Below are 21,621 nucleotides of genomic sequence, written 5' to 3'. Positions count from 1 at the left end.
GAGTGTTCTGTATTCATCGTCTCTCCAGTTTTTGTGGTGGCAGTTTGCCTTGAGATCTCAGTTCTTTGATTGATTTTTGAAGAATTGTTGATTTTCAGCTTGTTCAGCATTTCTCTTATTACAATGACAGGAGTGATGATGTCTAAGTTCTATATATATCAGACCACAAACTGGAAGACTGTTAATCTTTCTAATAGCAAGTAACCTTAGCTTGTTCCCTCTGCAAATAGCTCCCTTTCATACCCTATTGTTGGAAAAATGAGGAGATATAATGAGCTACTTCCGCTGATTTTTTAAAATAGGTTGTCAGGAGTTGCTCAGGGATTTGTCACATCATAGAATGAAATCCTGATTTGTTATCAGTAGTTATAAAGCCAGGCCCATGTTCCTTATGTAAGATACATATGTACATGACTTGCTTCACATGATAAAACAAAAAGTTAAAACAGAAATAACTATGTTAGATAAGATGAAATGCATGGAGTGCAGTAGGAATGTCCAGCCTGCTCCAGTCAGAGAGGTATTTGAGCAGCAACAGTTCCAATAGGCACGGATGAATCTTCCTGTGTATACTTGCCCTGGGGACCTCTGTTATCCTGGGCTGTATCCTTAAACCCCAAACACATTGTCATATGCAGTTGTCAGTCCTTCTAGCCATCAAGCTTTGATGCTCTCTCTACCCTGTTAGATGGTCCATAGGAAATATGAAACAGCTCCAGCCCCTTGTCACCCATTATCCAAATCAGTGCTTTTCCACACTTGGTTCACAGAGCATAAGCACATGAGAATTATGCGGGGAACAGGTACAAGTTTTTGTGATAAGTTTTAGAGAAGACACATGGGTTCTGGGTAGAAAATAGGGAGAGGGGAGGAGACAAACTTAGTCAGAAGGCGTCCTGCCACATCCAAGTCTGGAGGCAAATGGGACATGAGCACTTCCATCAACTGTCCTTTGAGGACTGTGACCACAGGGATTGAACCACAGCCTTAAACCACCCACCTTTGGGGTAAATCGCAGGGCAGGAAATGGGGATGGAATGCTGTTACTGTGGTCACCCAGTTGGCTCCAGGATTACAAAGGTCAGGGCTAGGTCTTCATTTCTTATCTAAACAAGGCCCACACATGGTCCAGCCTGAGAGGAAGATGGACATTGACTAATTTCAAGGGAGCTATTCCCTGGGGCTGAGCACTTGCCTCTTAGGTCCCAAAGAACCAGATCCAACCATGAAGGAAAATATGGTCAATGGCCCAGATGTTTTTGGTCTAACAAGCCCGGGATAGAGATGAGTGATCCTACTGGTGAGGCTTGTTATGTCCACCACAGCAGTAGGACTGCTAGGAGTAGAGACCCAGGAAAACACCCCCTTAAAGGTAGTCTGGCAGGCCATGGTGCTGGGCCCTCAGCTTAAGACAGTGGACTCTGACATGGCCAGCCCATGGGCATGTGACTTAAGAGGCAGTAGTGTCTCCAAACACAGTGTTATTTATGGAGTTGACCTCAGTGTCAGAGCCTGGCTGGAGAGCCATTATACATGTAACATACAAAAGTATGAGTTGACAATGTTATCCATAAGGCTTCTGGCCAACAGACTTAACAATAGTTAAGTTTCAAGGGAGTCGAAATGTGGATATGTGTATTTTCCTTTTACTGTCAGGGTCACTGCCCCTAACCTAATAATGCCATTATTCTAGGATCAAATACATATGCAGAACTGTTTCTCATCATGTCCATCATTTCTAAGCTATCCAAGCCACCATCATTTCTCATCTGGAATACTGCAATGACCTCTTAATCTCCCTGCTTCTACTCTCACCCACCTTCAGACTGTTCTCAACAGAGCAGCCAGAGCAAATTTTTAAAATGTTATGTCATCGGTTGAAACATCCGTGTGTGAGAATTGTTTTGTTTTGTTTTTCTGAATGAGCAGGGACTATGAGCAAGAAATCCACAGAATTTGTAGAACAAGTTTCTTGGCTACTTTTGTGTTTAATAGCTAATAAACTTTAGATATGTGTCAAGAAAAGAAAAAAGTAACATCATGTCACTCCTCGGTTCCATAACCCTCCAGTATTATTACTGACACATCCAAAGCCCTTATGGTCTATAAGGTCTGAAATGTGCCCTCCACCTCCCTCCCGATTCAAGGACTTTGCTCCTGATGTTCCCTCTATTAGGAGGAACAGGAACATCTTCCCCCAGATGTATTTATTTATCATTGCAGCCCCTGACCTGAAAGTTCGCCTTACGAGGCAGCGAGTTCATTTTCTTCACTACCTCATCAGCAGTGTCTAAACCAGCGGTGTACTAGGCACCCCACAGTGCCATTTTATATGCTACCGGTAAACAGGAACTGATTCTGGCTTTGCGGCTGAAAGGCGCGGCATATGTGGAAGGAAAGACGACTTTGCTAGAGCAAGGAATGTGATTTTAGGGAGCCTCTCAGTTGGAGAAAGGCAGCCTGGCCCCCAAGCTGATTGATTGCTCTTCCCCGCCTAACCAGGTCTCCTCCTCAGACTCCACCCCTTCTAGAGCCCTCTGAAGTCAATTGGCTGAACTCTCTGAGCCCTTTCATCCTCCCAGCCAATGACAGGGCAAAAACTCTGCGGGAGGCGGCGCCAGGGTTCCCGCGATGCGGGGAGACTCCTGAGGGATGGGATGCTCCCACCTCCAGGGCACAGAGATTCCGAAACCTCCAGATGCCTAGAAGGGTCCGGGGGGTCAAGTTGAGAGTTAGTGGCGAGTCAGTGACGCAGTTCCGTCTCCGCTGTGTTCCGAGATGTGAGTCTGGCGCTTTCGACGAGAGGTATGTGGCAACCTGGCGTCGGGGTTCGGTCCGTGTTCTGGGAGAGGGTGGGTGACACCGGCCGGGACCCAGGCCTCCTTCAGCGCAGCCGCTGCAGCGACGGAGAGGAGGTCTCTCTAGGGATAGTCGAGGGCCTCTCCCTCCCCTCGTTCGGCTCTGTCCCGTTGTCTGGGGTCTCATCTCCCACACCGCGTAGCAGCTCGCTCTGATAGGGCTGACAGTGGTTATACAATTTTGCCGTCCCCACCCCTAAAAGCCAGCAGGCCGCCCTGGTAATAGCGGTCTAGAGCCCAGACAGGCTGCACGGACTCCACAACCCCAATTTGAATCGAATACCAGTCTAGTCCCCGTTGTGTTCCCAGTGAGCAGCAGAGTTTTGCAGGAGATTACTCATTCATTCATTCAGTACTTACTGAGCACCTACCACTGACTGCTAGGTCCTGGGGGTGACAGTGTGTACAAAGCAAAGGTGTTTTCTGGTAGGAAAGAAATGGAACAAGCTTGAAGGGCCAGAAGCCGAGTCTGGAAATCTGGAGAGGTTGAAAACACAAAACAGATTTTGAGGGCTAGTAATCCTAAGAACTAGGTGATCATTAAAAATAAACAAAGAAACAAGAAAACATTCACTTTTCATCCTCCCTTTAAAGACTTAGTTTTACCTCTCTAAAGACACTTGACTCAAATTTCCCTTCTCTCTGCTGCAAACTTTGGCTGGAAAGCAGGATTGCAGGTGGAATGCATTTTGCAGTTAGAGAAGGATATGGAGACTTAGATGTCAAACAGAACAGGTGAGAAGGAGCAGCTGTAGTTTGATGGAATGAGGATTACCTTCAGACACAGATTTGTCTCTTACCAGCCGTACTACCTTTGGCATGTCATTCAATCTCTGGGAGCTGCATTTCCCCATCTTCAGAATGGGAATGATCATCCTAGCTTTTCATAGTTCTATAGGAAAGGAAGTTGCCCAGGGATGGGATACTGCCCTGAGTGTCTGCTTGGAGTTGATCTCAGAGAACGCAATCTTCTCTCTTCTGTTTACAGCGATAGGACACCCCCTTAGGAACTTCCTCACCAAACCCGAGGAAGAGGTCAGGCAAGATTTGTGCTGGGCAGATTCTTCGGAGTAAGGCTGTGCTGGCCAGGTGAGACCTATACTGTGAAATGAGTTATAATTTGACAGGAATCTGCTGACTAGAAGAAGGACCATGGCTGAAAGGGAGCATTTCTGTATGGCTATTTATTGAGGATGAGAGAACCAGAGGAGTGGGAGTGAGCCCTCTGGACCTTGAGGAGTACAGTTTAGGGATGGGAGGAAAGGTAATATAGTTGAACTCAAATCTGGGTGTTAGGAGACTTGAATTTGAGTTGCAGTTTTCTTCTAAGTTTGTTTCCCCATCACTACATTTTGTTAGAAGACACTGGGAGATCTGGGTGATTCCTTCCAGCTCCGACATTCTGAGAATCTCTGCGTATTTAGACTAAGTCAGCTGAGTATTGGAGCCCCTGGATGGCCCTGTTGAGACAGCATTGCCAAGACTGTATATATACCATCATGGTGTTCAGATAATATCAAGTACGAAAGTGATGAACAAGTGGAGAAGGGATGGTGATAGTCATGTGTGAAGGGTGCAGTTCTTATCACCCCTACACCCAGATAGAATCAGAATCTTGAACTTGTTTAAGATTTCAAATCACACAACATTTACTGAACCCTCTTTGCGCTAGGTACTTTGTGGAATTCTATCCATGAATACCATGGGCCTGGCTCTCAGGGGCTTAGAGCTTAATGTGTACTTGTGAGGAGAAGTGACAGAGACATACATCCAATTCTAGTATAAGGCAGCCCTAGTTTATATTACAGATTTGTTACTGTGTTCTTTTTAAGTACAGAAATTTCTCTATGGTCAGATGAATTAGAGGTGAAAAAAAAAAAAAGAATAGAAGAAGGGAAATGATTAGGGAGACAACTTTAGGAATGCAGGATGGGTGACCATTAGAGGGTCTGCCACTCTCTAGGTGTCCAATAAGTGTTTGCTGAATGAATGAACAAATGAATGGGAAATGAATGAACAAATGATAGGAAAGAGAATGATGAAATCCAGGAATTTCCAGGAAAGCATAAACTTGTATTAGAGTGGATACAGAGGATGACTGAAAAAGAAATTCAAGGTTATCAGATCCAGGTCTGAATATCAACAATGGTAATGTCAATAAGAAAGATGAAGATGTAGGAAAACACTTTAGATGAGAAGAGGAAGAATACGTCAGGAATGCAAATTTGAGAATAAGACAGAGGGTACAGAGGAAGTTGTGCAAATACATTAGCTCACTGAGACAGAGATTTTGGTTAGAAGAGCAGGAAGGGAAAAAGAGAAATGCACAAGGATGTGCCATAAGGAAGCCCAAGGTGATTCTGGGGGAACTAAGAGGGAAGCAAGACTTATCAGAAGATCATCTGCTTTTGTTATGATGTCAGGCTTTGTTTTATGCGCCTGAGATCAAGGAGTCCCCTGATAATTTTCTCCCAGTTCTTTTTAAATCTTTTTTTCTCATTTCAGTTTTTATATTTTATTCATCTGTCTGTCTGGAATTTTTCAGGTATTCCCTCTTATTCGTCACTGTATTGCAGCTAATCAGTAACCAAGGGCCATGTGACTGCTGCTCACAGAAACCCAAACAGGCAGGTGATGCTGGTGAGTTGAAGGAATACAACCTCCCAAGGTTTTCGGACACCTAGAGAGTGGCAGACCCTCTGATGGTCCCCCATCCTGCATTCCTAAAGTTTTCTTCTTAACTCATTTCCCTTCCTCCATTCTTTTTTTTTTTTTTTTTCACCTCTAATCTATCTGGGCTAATCTTCCTAAATCATTTTTTTTTTTTTAAAACAAGTTTAATTGAAGTATAGTCAATATTTCAATAGTATACTGTAAAGCATTCTTTTCCTAATTCCACTTTTAGGTACGATGATATGAAATCTATTGTCCAGACTGGAATATTTTCATGAGTTAAGGGGGCCACTATTAATAATGATGCTGGAATGATGCTGGAAACTGTATTTTTTTTTTTAAAGAGTTTATTTATTTATTTATTTGACAGAGATCACAAGTAGGCAGAGAGGCAGGCAGAGAGAGGAGGAAGCAGGCTCCCTGCGGAACAGAGAGCCCGATGCGGGGCTCGATCCCAGGACCCTGAGATCATGACCTGAGCCGAAGGCAGAGGCTTTAACCCACTGAGCCACCCAGGCGCCCCTGGAAACTGTATTCTTGACAAGTGAGAGTGAGAGAGGAGAACAGCAAAGTAGAAAAAAGAATATAGAGTGGGGAAAGAAAATGAGGATGGTTAATACTTGTTACCCATTGACCATCGAATTATACCCATCTGTGCCCCATAATTTCAGTGTTCTGGCTCATATCGCTTCATACAACTTAATTCTTCCATCTTTTCATTCAAAAAATTTTCTTTTGGTGCCTGCTGTGTACTTGGAACTGTGCTAGATGCTGGGAAGACAAAGGTAAACAAAATGGACAAAATTCCCACCATCATGAAGCTACGTGATAGTGTAATCAGCCACTTATTTCTGAGTATGCTGGCCCTGTGCAAGCTTCCTTTTTTTTTTTCCCTTCTTTTTTTTCTTTTTCTTTCTTTTTTTTTTTTTTTACCTTCCCCTCCCTCACAAGCTTCTTTTTGAGGAAACCATTCCTTCATGTTCTGGAACTCAGCCGAAGGTTTGCCTTCTTAAAACACCTTTCCCCAAGTATTCTGGGCCCCAGTAATTGCTCCCTTCCCTAGTACCATTTACCTCTTGATTGGGTACTTTGTAAATCTTAATTTGGTCTCCTCATTTTTCATGATTAACCCCACTGTAAGCTCCTTAAATGTAGGTTCGATACTTCATGCTTGTATTGGTATGCTCAGTCTGCTATAACAAAATCCCACAGACTGGACAGTGTAAACAACAGAAATTCATTTTCTCACAGTTCTGGAGCCTGTAAGTCCAAGATCAAGGTGACCACCTAATTCAGTTTCTGGCGAGAACGCTCTTCCTGGCTAATAGATGGCCACCTTCTTGTTCTTTGCTCATATGGCCTTCCTTAGTTTGTTTGGGGGAAAGGAGGCAGGAGTGGAAGCAAAAGTGAGGTCTCTCATGTCTTTTTTATAAGAACACACTAATCTTATCAGACCAAGCCCTTATGATCTCATTTAACCTTAATTACATCCTTAAAAGTCATATCTTTAAATATAGTCACATTGGGGGTTAGAGCTTCAATGTGTGTTTTGGTGGGGGAAAGGGGAAACATTCAGTATGTAAGCATGCTTTTATTTATTTATTTTTTTACATTCATTAATGGTATTTATTGCTTTGTGACAGAGCCATGTAAATACCTGGCTATTAACAGTTTCCATAGACACCTTTTTCTTGAAAGCCATGAGACTTATCTTTTCTATAGCAGCTTTTAACAACAGAATAGTTACTATAGTAGTTAGCTGAGAAGATTTAGATCAGTCATGTCTAGAAATGAGACATGCTGGGGCTGGCTTCAAGGCATTGTCTCATTCTGAATCTCTAAAATATTTTGTTCTAGTAATTATGTGGCTCCTCTAAAGTCATATCCCAACTTTTTATAAGAAATACCATAAAAATAATTAAAATATAATACAAGTTAGCAGAAGATAATTTGCTAGCAAAATGAGAGACCTCTATAACAATAAATATATAAACTTACCCACCTGTTCATCCATCTGTTCATTCATACCACAAATATTTTCTACTTTTCTGTAATAATACTTTTTATTATTTTTATTATTTTCCCTGCTAAATCCAAATAAGAAATGTGTACAGAGTAGAATGCTCAATAATTATTGCTTTAAGACATGTATAAAGAAAAGAGTTTCAGAGAAGATTACAAATGGAAAAGAAAGAACCATCAGCTATCTCAGAAAACTCTGGAAATGGCTTAACTTACTGTTCCACTCTGCTCTGCAGGCCCCTGGCTTCTCACTGAGTTTCCACCTCTTTGATTAGGAAAGGTAGCAACAGTTGGTTGTGAGTATACTTCAGGATCTAGCAAGAATCCACCCCTCCCCACTGTTTTCTTTGCATCCTGTTTATATTTTGAGCACAGATTTGTATATATGTGTCCCTGTATGGCATCAGTGGCACCTATATTCCTGAAATATGAACTCTAACCGCAGTTGGAAGTTCTCTTCCTTTCTTGCTGGTCTTGAGCACTCACCCTTAGATATGCTCCTCCTCCAGAAATTGTGACTCAGCTTATTGAAAAGCTGTGAGACAGTGGAAACTGGTCAAACTTTTTTGAAAAGCAGTAGGCATTACTGCAAAACAATTTCATTCCCTCTGACCCAATAACTCCTTTCTGGAACTTTTATCCTAAGAATATATTTCAGTAGGAAGAAAACTTTGTGGAAAGTGATCATGATAGCATTATTGAAGTGGTTAAACAGCAGGGAGCAACAAAAATGTTGAATGCTAGCAAAATTGTGGGTAAATTATAACGACTTCAATTGGTAGTGTATTATATAGTCATAAAATGGTCTTATGATGATTAAATAGCAATGTGGAAAATTACATATGGTAGGATGCAAAATTATATCTACCATATACTTGCAACCATATATAATCTAAGTATGGACAAGTTTGAAGAGGAATATAGTAAAAGGAACGTTAATTATGTGTTAGTATCATGGAATCATTTTTTTGTTTTCTTTTATGACCCCAATCCCCTCCGGATTTGAGGTATGCTAGAGTTACCTATATATCCCAAAAGTAGAAATAATTATTTGTGGTATGAATGAACAGATGGATGAACAGGTGGGTAAGTTTATTTATTTACTGTTACAGAGTTCTCTCATTTTGCTATAATATATATATATGACATATATTATATACCTATATTACCTATATATTTTGTGTCAAACTCATTGAGAAGTTCCTGCTTGTTCCTGACATCGGTTTCATGTATTAGCCCCTTTTGGTTGTTCTGTCTACTACTTTCACCCTTTTGCCAAAGTTAGATACTTTGTATCATGCAAAGTCTTATCAAAGCATGACATTACCGTGCCATGCTTTAGCTAGCCCTGTTCCCCAACTCAGCCTCTCTGGTTTGCACAGTAGATTAGGTGATAGTTCATCAGAGGGATAACTTGGTGAGAAGCAGACAGACTGAATGAGCATATGTAGCTGGATCTAGCTACAGAGTAGTCCCTAGAGAGTAGGTTATGGTGTGATTAGGCTCCAGTAGGCTCTGTTATTTGAAGAACAGTGTTACCCCTTACTAAGACAGGGCTTAAGAACAGAGATGTAGACAAGGGCCTCATACCTGGACGTAGAGCAAAAGATGAAATCTTAGTCATATCCTAAGACAATTGCAGTTGTTGGTCTATGAAACAATTCTTGAGCATCTATTTTGTGCCAGCCATTATATCATTGGTATTAGGGGAATAGGTCAGCAAGAACTAAAAGCCAAACTGTTTTGGAGAGCTACTGAGCTAAGGATCTTTCAGTTCATTTTTTTTCTAGGGACCAGATGAGGAGTTTGATGGCTCTAATCCTGGGAGTAGATGTGAGAAAGGAGGAAACAGGGTGGATTTTATATTACTTATTGCTTACCCTGATACTGGACTTTTTGGGTTCCCCTCTTGTCTTTCCATAAGCCTTTATTTACTTAGGCATCTGGGTCTACCCTCATTTTTTTTTTTCATCTTATTTTTCATCAGTTCCCCCTGTCTGAACATTTCCTCTTCCTTGTGAGGCCCTGTGATGTACCACATCTTGTGATCTTTGGATAGAGAATAAGTGAGACCCTGTGGTGTACCATGTGAAATTCTGCAGTATACCACATCTTGTGATCTTTGGATAGAGAATAGGTGACATGTGCAATTTCTGTTTCTTCTGTTAGATGGTGGAACTGAGGTGTTGATTCCAGTATCACTCATAAAACGTGAGAATCTTACACTTTGACGAGAACTCCACAGAGGTGTTCCCAGGGAAGTAAAAATTTAGAAAGCTCTTCTGAAGAGAAAGAGAAGATTCAACAGGCCATTGTGATGCTTCAAGCAAGAGAAAATGAGGAGAAAGACAAGAAGCTTCAGGCATAAGATAGTTAAAGACAATAAAACACTTACAGAAGTGAGTGAGTATGAATATGAAAAAGATGGTAGTGAGTGCTTGGATCCTGCAACAAATATGAGAATTCAGGCTGAAAAGAAACAGTATATATGTACTGAGTGTGGGAAAGCCTTTAGTCAGAGTGCAAATCTTACAGTACATGAGAGAATCCACACAGGAGAGAAACCCTATAAGTGTAAGGAGTGTGGAAAAGCCTTCAGTCATAGCTCCAACCTTGTTGTACATCGGAGAATCCACACTGGACTGAAGCCCTACACATGCAGTGAATGTGGGAAATCTTTCAGTGGTAAGTCTCACCTCATTCGGCACCAGGGAATCCATAGTGGGGAGAAAACTTATGAATGTAAGGAGTGTGGGAAAGCCTTTAGTCGGAGTTCAGGTCTTATTTCACATCATAGAGTTCATACTGGGGAGAAGCCCTACACTTGTATCGAGTGTGGAAAAGCCTTTAGCCGTAGTTCAAACCTTACTCAACATCAAAGAATGCACAAAGGAAAAAAAGTTTACAAATGTAAGGAGTGTGGGAAAACATGTGTTTCTAATACAAAGATTATGGACCATCAGAGAATTCACACAGGGGAGAAGCCTTATGAGTGTGATGAGTGTGGAAAAGCTTTCATTTTAAGGAAGACCCTTAGTGAACATCAGAGACTTCACCGTAGAGAGAAACCTTACAAATGTAATGAATGTGGGAAAGCTTTTACTTCTAATCGAAACCTTGTTGATCATCAGAGAGTTCACACTGGAGAGAAACCTTATAAATGTAACGAATGTGGAAAAACCTTCAGGCAGACTTCTCAAGTTATTCTACATTTGAGAACGCACACTAAGGAAAAGCCCTTTAAATGTAGTGAGTGTGGGAAAGCCTATCGTTACAGCTCACAGCTTCTTCAACACCAGAGAAAACATAATGAGGAGAAAGAAACATCATAAAAAACATATATTGTTGGTAGTAGGCCTAATTGCTACTTTTTGGAAAAACAATTTTTCATTATTCTCAACCTTAATTAAATTCCTATGACTCCATACAGGAAAAGTAACCAGAAGCAGACAAAGATGATCAGAGGGATATTCATGCTGGCATCATACTTAACTGAAGGAAGAGAACTAGATTTTCAGTAGCATGGGGTTTAAATGAATGATGGTCTATCTACATGATGGTTTTGTAGCCGTTATAAACATTTTTAAAGAATAATGCCATGAGGAAAATTATTTGTATAAAATAGAAGATAAAGAGAAAACAAATTTGATCCAAATTTTTAAAAAACATGTACCTATAGGAGAAAAATATGAATGAAATAATGCCAAACCAAAACTAACAGTGATTATCGTTGGGTGGTAGGATTATAGGCGATTTCTATTTTCTTTATACTTTTCTATGCTTTTTAGATTTTCTACAAGAATATACTACTTTTATATTCAGGAAAGAAGTATAGTATTTTTTAAATACAGTGAGTACATTTTCATTTTCACTCATCAGTGTTATGAAAGGCATGTAGAACATGGACCCTAAACTCCCGGGATTCCACCCTAATAATGGCACTTGGTAGTGGGGGAAGCATGAGCAAGTCACTTCCTTTAAGAGCCTGTTTCCTGTTTGTTAAATAATAAACATCAGTTGTTGGTCTTTTGCAGTTTTAAAATAAGCTGACATTTTTATTTAAACTCTTAGGTTAAAAGAACAACAAAGGGGCGCCTGGGTGGCTCGTGGGTTAAAGCCTCTGCCTTCGGCTCAGGTCACGATCCCAGGGTCCTGGGATGGAGCCCCGCATCGGGCTCTCTGCTCGGCAGGGAGCCTGCTTCCTCATCTCTCTCTGCCTGCCTCTCTGCCTACTTGTGATCTCCGTCTGTCAAATAAATAAATAAAATCTTTAATAAATAAATAAATAAATAATAAAAGAACAACAAAAATTTACCACATTCTCCTCTCCCATGGTTGTAGAAGGATCTGCAGGTAATAGAGACTTCATAGACTTCAATATATATCTACAAAACCAGAAAAAATAACCCCTTATGAAATTGAAACAATGGCAGGTAACATAACCTGTAAAGATGCACTCAGCATAATCTAAAACGAGGGGAAGACTCTGCCTTCTCATGTATAATTTGGTATCTTAAATTACGGACTTTGGGATCAGAGGTATGTGTTCTGATCCCAGATCTGCTATGCACTAACTTGTCAATTATGGACAAGTCACTTAACTGCACTGAGCCTTAGACTTATCTGAAAAAGGGAATAACTACCTACTTCACAGGGTTGTGAGGATTTAATGAGATAATTCATGTATTGTGTGACAAGGCTGGCACATAGTAAATGAAAATAGCTCAACTATGGGACATCAGAGCAGTGTTTCTAAACTCTTAGAGTGATTCAGGAAAAGTTTTACCTAAGGTAGCATTTAGGACATTTTCAGGTGTAATGAGCAAAATATCAAGAACTAGTAGCTAAAACCTTAAGAACATTGATTGTTTACTTATGGGGAAGTCTGGAGGTAAGCATTCCCAAATTTGGTTTGGCAACTGAGCAATTCATCAAACTTAAGTCTTCATTCCATAATTTTCAGCATATTGGATTTCATTTTTTGCAGTCTCCCGGTTGTAAGATGTTGGCCATAAGTGGGAACTCTACTCTTCACAACTCTTTCAGGGTCAGGAAGTGAGGAAAGGAGCTAAGGCTTTCTGATCTATTTGCCTTCTCCCTTTTATCATTGAGGAAATGTTTCTTGGGAGGATGCTGTGCAGTCAGTGCTACAGGCGCTCACTAGCTTCCTCTGCCTTTATGTCCGGCCCTTTGAGAAGGCCTTAACCCATTTTCAGCGTTTTAAACTTCTAAGTCCTTAGCTCAAGATCCCATGGGGAACACTTAGAATCTGCCCATTCTTAAATGCAGTCACCTCTCTTTCTTCATATACAGTGAATCCTTAAGCCTAATGCCATTTGTCTTATGCACATGGTGATTATTCTTATCCCATTCAATTCTTTTAACATTTGTACAAGAAAATTGAGTCTCATTGAGGTTAGGTTACTCAGTAGTTAGTGCTTGGAACCAGGATTTGAACCTAGATCTGAGTTTTAAGTCCATGCTTTCTTCATGATACCAAAATGCCTCTGCCCACCATAGCAGTTCTGTATGTGAGTGGGAAACCAGTTGGGACTCTCCTGAGTAGACACCTCAATGAAAGGTAATTGTATCTGGATAATCATTTGGTCATGGTTTCATAAGGAAGATGCTCTCCATCTTCTCTGAATTTAATTTATGGCTTATCTCTGCACCTTGTAATTTAGTTTTAAGAATTATATATTTCTTCCTTGCTGTTACTGGAGACAAAGAAGCAGAAGGTTGTAAAGGGTATTGTGTGAAAAGGGTTTGGTTTTGTCCTATTTTGATAGGATAGTGGCTTACATTCAATTTTGGGATGTTATAATCCCTCTTTGCATGGTTACTCAAAACAAGGTCTAGAGGTTAGTCCCTCTTTGTATAGTTATTCAAAACAAGGTTTGCTGCATTCAGGGATAGGACTGTTTGGTAGGCACTTCCCCAAGAGTGGGTGGACATGAGAGTAGGGTAACCCATATGTGGCAGTGGGTTACATTACTGTAGTACTAAGTGTCCTTCCACCATTTTTCCCTTGTCTTGTGTCCTTTTAAAATTAAGGGAGGTGTTTGTAATTAGTATCTCATGCCTTTTGTCTTGCCAGCCATCCTCACCCGCTGATTACCTATATGGAAACTCCCTGTGACTAATGTCTACTGGTGGCCAAAACTAAGAAAACAGGCAATTGGCTTCTTATATGACTATCAGAGTTTACTTTTTGAACATTTATTATCACCAAGCAGAGTTGTTGATATTTCCTATGTTGCCAAGCAGGTATTCTGTGATACTTTCCTATCACTGTCTCATAGCATCTGAGATTCTTTCAAATAGGCTTTCTTTTTCATCTTAAAGATTTTTGTGATCTTCAAGAGTAAATACCTTCTGGAAGGATGCTGTGTCATCTCAAACCCAGCAATCTGAATACAGATCTTCACATATCTTGCCTCAGGCAAGGTAAGATAATAAACCCTCACCCATTTTCTAGGCTGATAGCTGTCTTGAGCTGCAAGAGTCAATGCTGATAAGTGGTCCCCATGCCCTTTCAGATGAATATTCTGCACTATAATTTGAACTGATTATCCACCTTCCTGCAGGGACTCTTTCAAAACCACCAATTGTTAACTTCAGTCAGAGTTTAATTATGCAGTTCTTACCATACTTTCAGGCCTTTCAAGATGCACCCTGGATTCAGGGTCTCTGTGTTTTTTCCAGCATCCTCTGTGCTAATGGAAGTTGTTCCTTAATAGCAGTGCTTCCTCTGCAGCACCTCAATTGTTAGTTTTTGTCTCCCTCAACCCATTTTCCTGTCTTTATTGCTATTTTTTCTCTATTCTCCATCAACCCAGCTCATCAAAACCCCAGCTCTTTTGAAATATACATCGCTGGATTACTGTGTATTACCCAGCACTGTTTTTGTTATCTGCTCGCTTCCTGTGTACTCACACTTACTCATTTATGTCTTTAGTACCCTGAATATTCTGAAGGAATATAAAGAGGTGATATTTTTACCCATAGACATCCTGGTTGTGTAGAATTGCTCTTGTGTAGAATAGAGATATATATGTCTCCTTTTAGTTGAGATAATGTGAAATAAAATCTCATTTTATATAGCTTGATTAAAGAGAAATATGAAAGACAAAGAAGCATAGAAGAATGTCTTCCTAGGTTTAGAGATACTTTTTATTGATGGTATGTACTGTATTAGTTCTTACTTGGAACTGAGAAGAAAATCAAAACCAAAAAGGGCTTTAAATTCCATAAGACTAAATTTGATTTCAGTTCTGTATCCTCAGTGACAGACTTCCTTTTTTAAATTTTTCCATTAAATATAAATAATTCCATTTAATATAAGTGAATAAAATAGTATGCTTGCATTGTTAGATTGTTTTCAGAAACTAGACTGTCTTTAATCACCTGATGTTATAAAGCTGTTTTTGCAGGACATAGTTATAGTATCTCCAATAAATCTGTTGTTATTTACTTGTTATAAATACCACTGAATTTTTTTTTTCTTGTTGCTTCCTTTGTTCAGAGTGGGAAGAAACACTTCAGTTTGCTTTTCTTTAGGCAGCTGTTTTTTGGAATGAACTGATTTGGCTTATTTCTGATTTAAACACAACATGCAGCTTGTTATTTTCATACTTCTACTACATAAACAAGAGCTTTCTAGCCAATAGAAAGTGTCTTGTAATTCCTTAAAGGACTTGTACAGCCTGTTATTGTCTCAGCTCCTTTTTTTGGCCCCATCTGTGTTTCAAATCTTTACTATTATGTAGACCTTAGATGGCTACATAAAACCAGCCATGTTCCCTGATGTCTGTTTCTGCTCCAGAAAGGGGGTTTGTAAGTCATATAAAGAAGATGGCAGACTCCTTTCTGGGCAACACAGACAAGGACCTGACTAGTTCCCACTCTTCCCACTGACCGTTTAAATGCACATGGCACAATTTGACCACAGGGATTGTGTAGACATGCAAAAGCTGTAACGTGTCTCTGAAACTAAGACCAGTGGACTCCAAATCTAGGAACCACAAGAGGTAACAGCACACATACAGATCAATTTCTGAGGCCCACCAAATCTGGACCAGGGTCTGGGAATCTATATTAAACAATGCTTTTGCAGTGGGAATTGGAAGAAAATTTTTCATTGGGATCCTTGACTCTTTACATGACTACTGTGATAATTGTCCATTTTTCCCTCAGAAGAACCTATAAATTACTAAATTATTGAGATATATACTGAAGTTTGTATAACCATGACAAATTAGCAACCAATTTACAGAGTATGAAATAAAATGCTGTCACATTTGCAGTGTTTGTTTTATCACAAAACTGAGCAGAGATTAAAGCCTTTAAAAGGTGTAATAAAACAGTATGGCAAACTAGATAATTAAAGCCCTTTGGCTACAAAGCAACCTAGAAATTCTGGGTAAAATTTAAACATTCTTTTAAAGGGCTTTTGAGAAGATAAAATAAATGCACAGAGCCTAAAATAAAGAGGAGCTGGATGCCAGCAAGATGTCATTGGTGATACCTTGGGTGCTCTGAGGTAGTTCGGTGATATTGGTCACCAAGGAACATAGATTTTATCTGCTGCAAGGGCAGGATTTGAATCTGTGAGCTTGTAAAGGTGGAGAATTTGAAGTGAGATTTCTGTAAGAAGTCCAGATGTTATAAGCTATATCCTCAGTGAAAGCATGCTTTAGAAAAAAGTCAACCAGGAGCAGAGGAGCACATCAAGGAAGCTTGTGAGATTTGTCATGGGCTATAAGTGGAAAATAAAAGTCTTGCTAATAATTAGTCATGAGTCAATCCTCATGGTAATCTAGGGTTTAAATTTGAGAAACACTAAACCAATAAAGTAATACAAAATTAGATATGCACACTTGCAAGTATTCATGGAATAGTTATTTAAAACTTAAACAAATTTTTTAAATACTGAATTATCTAATTGTTTTTAGGTTGAGCTTTTTAGGAAGTATGCATAGACAAAGGATAACATGCAGCAAATTTATTGGAGAGTGTTCTTGGGATAATCACTCTCAATGTGAACAGCCTATATTCTCCCATAAAATGTCACAGGGTTGCAGATTGGATAAAATGACAGGACCTATCCATATGTTGTCTAAAAGAGACCCATTTGGAACCAAAGGATACATCCAGACTGAAAGTGAAGGGATGGAGAAGAATCTTTCATGCCATTGCACCTCAAAAGAAAGCTGGGGTAGTTATTCTCTTGTCAGAATAATTAGATTTTAAATGAAGGACTGTAGTCAGAGATACAGAAGGACACTGCATCATTCTTAAAGGGTAGTAGTTGAGTTCCACTACCAACCACTTCTTGGAAGTTCTAACCAAGAAGTTCTCCAAGAAGAAGTTCTAACAAATGTAAATATTTATGCCCCCAATATGGGAGCATCCAACTACATAAGACAATTGTTAGTCAAAATAAAGACTCATATTGATACAAATATATTAATAGTAAGGGATCGTAACATGCCACTCTCAGTAATAGATCATCCAAGCAGAAAATCAATAAAGAAACAAGGGCATTGAATGACACATTGGAACAATGGACCTCAAAGATATATGCAGAACATTCCACCCTAAAACAACAGAATACTCATACTTCTTGAGTGCACATGTAACCTTCTCTGGAATAGACGACATACTGGGTCACAAATCAGGCCTGAATTGACATCAAAAGACAGATAATTCCCTGCATATTCTAAGATCACAATGCTTTGAAACTGGAACTCAACCACAAGAAAAAGTTTAGAAAGGGGCACCTGGATGGCTCAGTGGGTTGGGCCGCTGCCTTCGGCTCGGGTCATGATCTCAGGGTCCTGGGATCGAGTCCCGTGTCGGGCTCTCTGCTCAGCAGGGAGCCTGCTTCCCTTCCTCTCTCTCTGCCTGCCTCTCTGCCTACTTGTGATCTCTCTCTGTCAAATAAATAAAATCTTAAAAAAAAAAAAAGTTTAGAAGGAATTCAAACACCTGGAAGCTAAAGACCACCTTGCTTAAGAATGCTTGGATCAACCAGGAGATCAAAAAAGAACTTAAACAATTCATGGAAACCCATAAGAATGAAGACACTTTGGTCTAAAACCTATAGGATATGGCAAACGCAGTCCTAAGGGGGAAGTACATAGCCATCCAAGCTTCCCTGAAAAAATTTGAAAAATCCAGAATACACCAACTCTCTTTATACCTTAAAGAACTGGAGAATCAACAACAAGTTAAGCCAACCCCACACAGGAGAAGGGAAATAATCAAGATTAGAGCAGAGATCAATGAGATAGAAACTAGAGATATAGTAGAATGCATCAATGAAACTAGAAGCTGGTTTTTTAAAGAATCAATAAGATCAATATACCATTGGCCAAATTAATCCAAAAGAAAAGAGAGAAAGCCCAAATTAATAAAATTATGAATGAAAAGGGAGAGATCACAACTAACACCAAGGAAATAGAAACTATCATCAGAAATTATTATCAACAGTTATATGCTAATAAGTTAAGCATCCTAGATGAAATGGATGCATTTCTGGAAACCTATTGGCTTCCAAAACTGAATCAGGAATAAATTGACATCCTGAATAGACCAATATCTAGTAATGATATTGAAGCAGTGATCAAAAACCTCCCCCAAAAACAAGAGCCCAGGACCTGATGGATTCTCTGGAGAATTCTACCAAACTTTCAAAGGAGAAATAATCCCTGTTCTCCTGAAGCTGTCTCAAAAAATTGAATTAGAAGGCAAACTTCCAGATTCTTTTTATGAAACCCGCATTACCCTGATCCCCAAACCAGGCAAAGACCCCATCAAAAAGGAGAACTTCAGACCAGTATTCATGATGAATATGGATGCCAAAATTCTCAACAGGATCCTAGCTAATAGGATCCAACAGTACTTTAAAAAGATTATCCAGAATGACCAGGTGGGATTTATCCCTGGGATGCAAGTGTGGTTCAACACTTGCAAATCACTCAATGTGATAGAACAAATCTATAAGAGAAGAGAGAAGAACCACATGGTCCTCTCAATTGATACAGAAAAAGCATTTGACAAAATCCAGCATCCGTTCCTGATTAAAACGATTCAAAGTCTAGGGATAGAGGGAATATTCCTCAACTTTATAAAATCTATCTATGAAAACCCCACAGCTAATATCATTATCAATGGGGAAAAGCTGACAGCCTTCCCTTTGAGATCAGGAACATGACAAGGATTTCCACTCTCTCCACTGTTGTTCAACATTGTACTAGAAGTCCTAGCAACAGTAATCAGACAAAAAAAAAAAAGGAATAAAAGTTTTCCAAATGGCAAAGAAGTCAAACTTTCTCTCTTTGCACATGACATGATACTTTATATGAAAAACCCCAAAGACTCCACCCAAACTACTAGAACTCATTCATCAATTCAGTAATATGGCAGGACACCAAATCAATATTCAGAAATCAATTGCTTTCTTATAGACTAACAATGAAAACATAGAAAGGGAAATTAGAGAATTGAGTCCATTTACTACAGCACCGAGAACCATAAGATACCTGGGAATAAACCTATCCAAAGACATAAAGGATCTGTCCTCAAGGAACTACAGAACACTCATGAAAGAAATTGAAGAAGACACAAAAGGATCAAAAGAATAAACATTGTTAAAATGTCTATACTGCCTAGAGCAATCTCTATTCTCAATGCCATCCCAATAAAAAAAACCACTGGCAGAGACAAGATGGTGGGGAAGTAGGAGGAGGCGCCATTTCAACCTGTACCATAAAGTGAGCTGATTACCTACCAAAGAACTCCGATCACCCATGAAATCAGCCTGAGGTCAGAATTATACATGTCTGGGTCTCTACAGGGGCAGAAGGTGCCAGTGGGCAGGTAAAGCGGAGTGGGAACATCGGACTGATATCAGAAGATAGACAAAAGGGGGAGGGAGCCACCAGAGGTGACGGATTGGAAAGTAATACCCCAATATGAGAGTGCTCTGTGTCTGGGGACCAGCATTAACTTGGAGACTGGTTGAAAGCACTCAAGAAGAGCAAAAGATGGCGGGGGGAAATTGTGGGAATCAGGGCAGCTAGGGACAGGGGCTTAAGCCCCGGACCCAGGACAGCCTCCCCTGGCACTGAGCCAGAGAGAGTGCGGTGGAGAAACTAGGTCTTGGTCCCTGAGCCAACAGTGCGCCCGAGAACGCGTGGGGTCTGGCTCCTGTGAGGGGCTGGGAGCCTCGCCAGATGGCAGAATGCCGAGCCATGCTACAGAACCTGAGACGCGCATGCCCCTCACCCTCCCCTGAGAGAGGTGCACGAAGGCCCAGCCCGGCGCTCTTAGACATGCGACATACGACCAGAGCATGAGACGCGCGCACCCCAAAGCCTCCTCTGAGAGAGGTGAGTGCAAGCCCGGCGCTCTTAGACCGAGAAAGATCAGGCACTCCCAGCCCGGGCCAGCGGACAAATCTCAGTGTGCGATCGCTGCTTGGAACCTCTCTGGCGGTCTGGAGCTACCCAGACAGGTGCCGCTGTCCTGGTATTGGGTACAAGCAGAAGATCCTGTGTCCCCAGGGACCGCGACTCAGAACCTGCTCTGCCAGCGGCCGAGGGGGAATTTATATGAGCTCTTCAGCACCCAAAGGGGAACAGACTGAGGTTTCTCCTTGGAGAGGGAGGTCGGGGTGTAGTTTGCTTTCCTCAAAACCTCCAAACACCATCAAAAGCAGTCAAGGCAAGAGAAAAGAAGTGAACAAACATAAAAATTTCTAGAGAACAAACGCCTGAAAAAAACAGTTTCCTCAAAGCCCACCCCCTTGAGGGGGGGCGAGAGGACTTAAATCAGGGAACATCATTGACTGAAAACCCATGTGGTCTGAAAAACCAGAGGAAAGGCAATTAACTGATAGTAAGTTAAAAAAAAATGTACAGGGGCGCCTGGGTGGCTCAGTGGATTAAGCCGCTGCCTTCGGCTCAGGTCATGATCTCAGGGTCCTGGGATCGAGTCCCGCATCAGGCTCTCTGCTCAGCAGGGTGCCTGCTTCCCTTTCTCTCTCTCTCTGCCTGCCTCTCCATCTACTTGTGATCTCTCTCTGTCAAATAAATAAATAAAATCTTTAAAAAAAATGTACACACAAAAAAAGAGGGCCTAAGAGAGTAAATATTTTGTCTTAAAGTATGAAAAACAGACTAAAAAAATAGTTAACATTTTGACATTACATGAGGTGAGGAGACAGAAAAAAAAAGGTCAATGGAAAAGAAAAAGGCAGGTAGGAGATGGTCAGTTAAAAAAAAAAAAAAAGCCTAAACATAGAGAAAGCAGATGAGAAGGCTTAGATTCAGATCAGATCAGTGTGCTTACTGCAAGGAAAAAGGACACTGGGCCAGAGAGTGCCCTACGAAGAAAATACAATGCTGGCCGCCAAAGACTGAAGGGGCCATGGTTCGGAGACCCTCCCCGAACCTCGGGTTAAAATTGAGGTGGAGGGAAAATCAATTGATTTTTTTGGTGGACACAGGAGCCCAATTTTCATCATTACTAAAGCCTGTGGGAAAACTATCTGGAGAGGAAGTTTGGATACAAGGAGCAAATAGCACAGAAAGATAGAAATGGACAACAGAAAGGACTTTAAATTTGGCCTAGGGAGTAGTCAAACATCAATTCTTGGTCCTCTCTAATGCCCTGTATAGCCTGATGGGAAGAGATCTCCTCCACAAACTATGGGCTGGCATTCAATTCTCGGAAGAAGACATGACTGTGACTCTGGGACAACCCACTGTGCAGATGCTTGTGGCAGCAGTAGATGAACATCTCCTTTACAAGCCAGTCTCAAAACCAGAGGAGATAAGGGAGGGAAGCCTTCTCCAAACACTACAGGTCGAATTTCCTGAAGTCTGGGCAGAAGGGAGACCTCCTGGCCTAGCCAAGGGACGGCCTCCAGTAGTGGTACAGTTAAAAGCAACAGCTATGGCCATTTGAGTCTGGCAGTACTCCCTCCCCTGGGAAGCAATGGAAGGGATCAGAAAACACATTAACCACCTCCAAGGAGACAGGATCCTAATTCCTTGCAAGT

At 40.8% G+C, this 21,621-nt stretch overlaps 1 protein-coding gene across 4 annotated transcripts; it reads left to right on the top strand.

Annotated features, from left to right (window-relative positions):
- Positions 1–2,379: 2,379 nt before the first annotated feature.
- On the top strand, positions 2,380–11,643 carry ZNF660 (zinc finger protein 660). 4 transcript variants are annotated; one of them, XM_047742580.1, is made up of 4 exons: positions 2,380–2,780; positions 3,847–3,947; positions 5,404–5,498; positions 9,723–11,643. In XM_047742580.1, the coding sequence occupies exon 4, from the start codon at positions 9,890–9,892 to the stop codon at positions 10,883–10,885; it is 996 nt and encodes a 331-aa protein (XP_047598536.1). In that variant the 5' UTR covers positions 2,380–2,780; positions 3,847–3,947; positions 5,404–5,498; positions 9,723–9,889; the 3' UTR covers positions 10,886–11,643. The 4 variants fall into 4 exon arrangements, with proteins under 4 accessions (XP_047598536.1, XP_047598529.1, XP_047598546.1 ...); XM_047742573.1 differs by having other exon boundaries at positions 2,380–2,805; XM_047742590.1 differs by lacking the exon at positions 3,847–3,947 and having other exon boundaries at positions 2,380–2,805.
- Positions 11,644–21,621: the final 9,978 nt, after the last annotated feature.

The sequence above is a fragment of the Lutra lutra genome, chromosome 1 (genome assembly GCF_902655055.1).
Source record: "Lutra lutra chromosome 1, mLutLut1.2, whole genome shotgun sequence".
Classification (NCBI taxonomy): Eukaryota; Metazoa; Chordata; class Mammalia; order Carnivora; family Mustelidae; genus Lutra; species Lutra lutra.
Note: the sequence above shows the minus strand (reverse complement) of the source record. Positions and strands in the feature narration are given on the sequence as shown.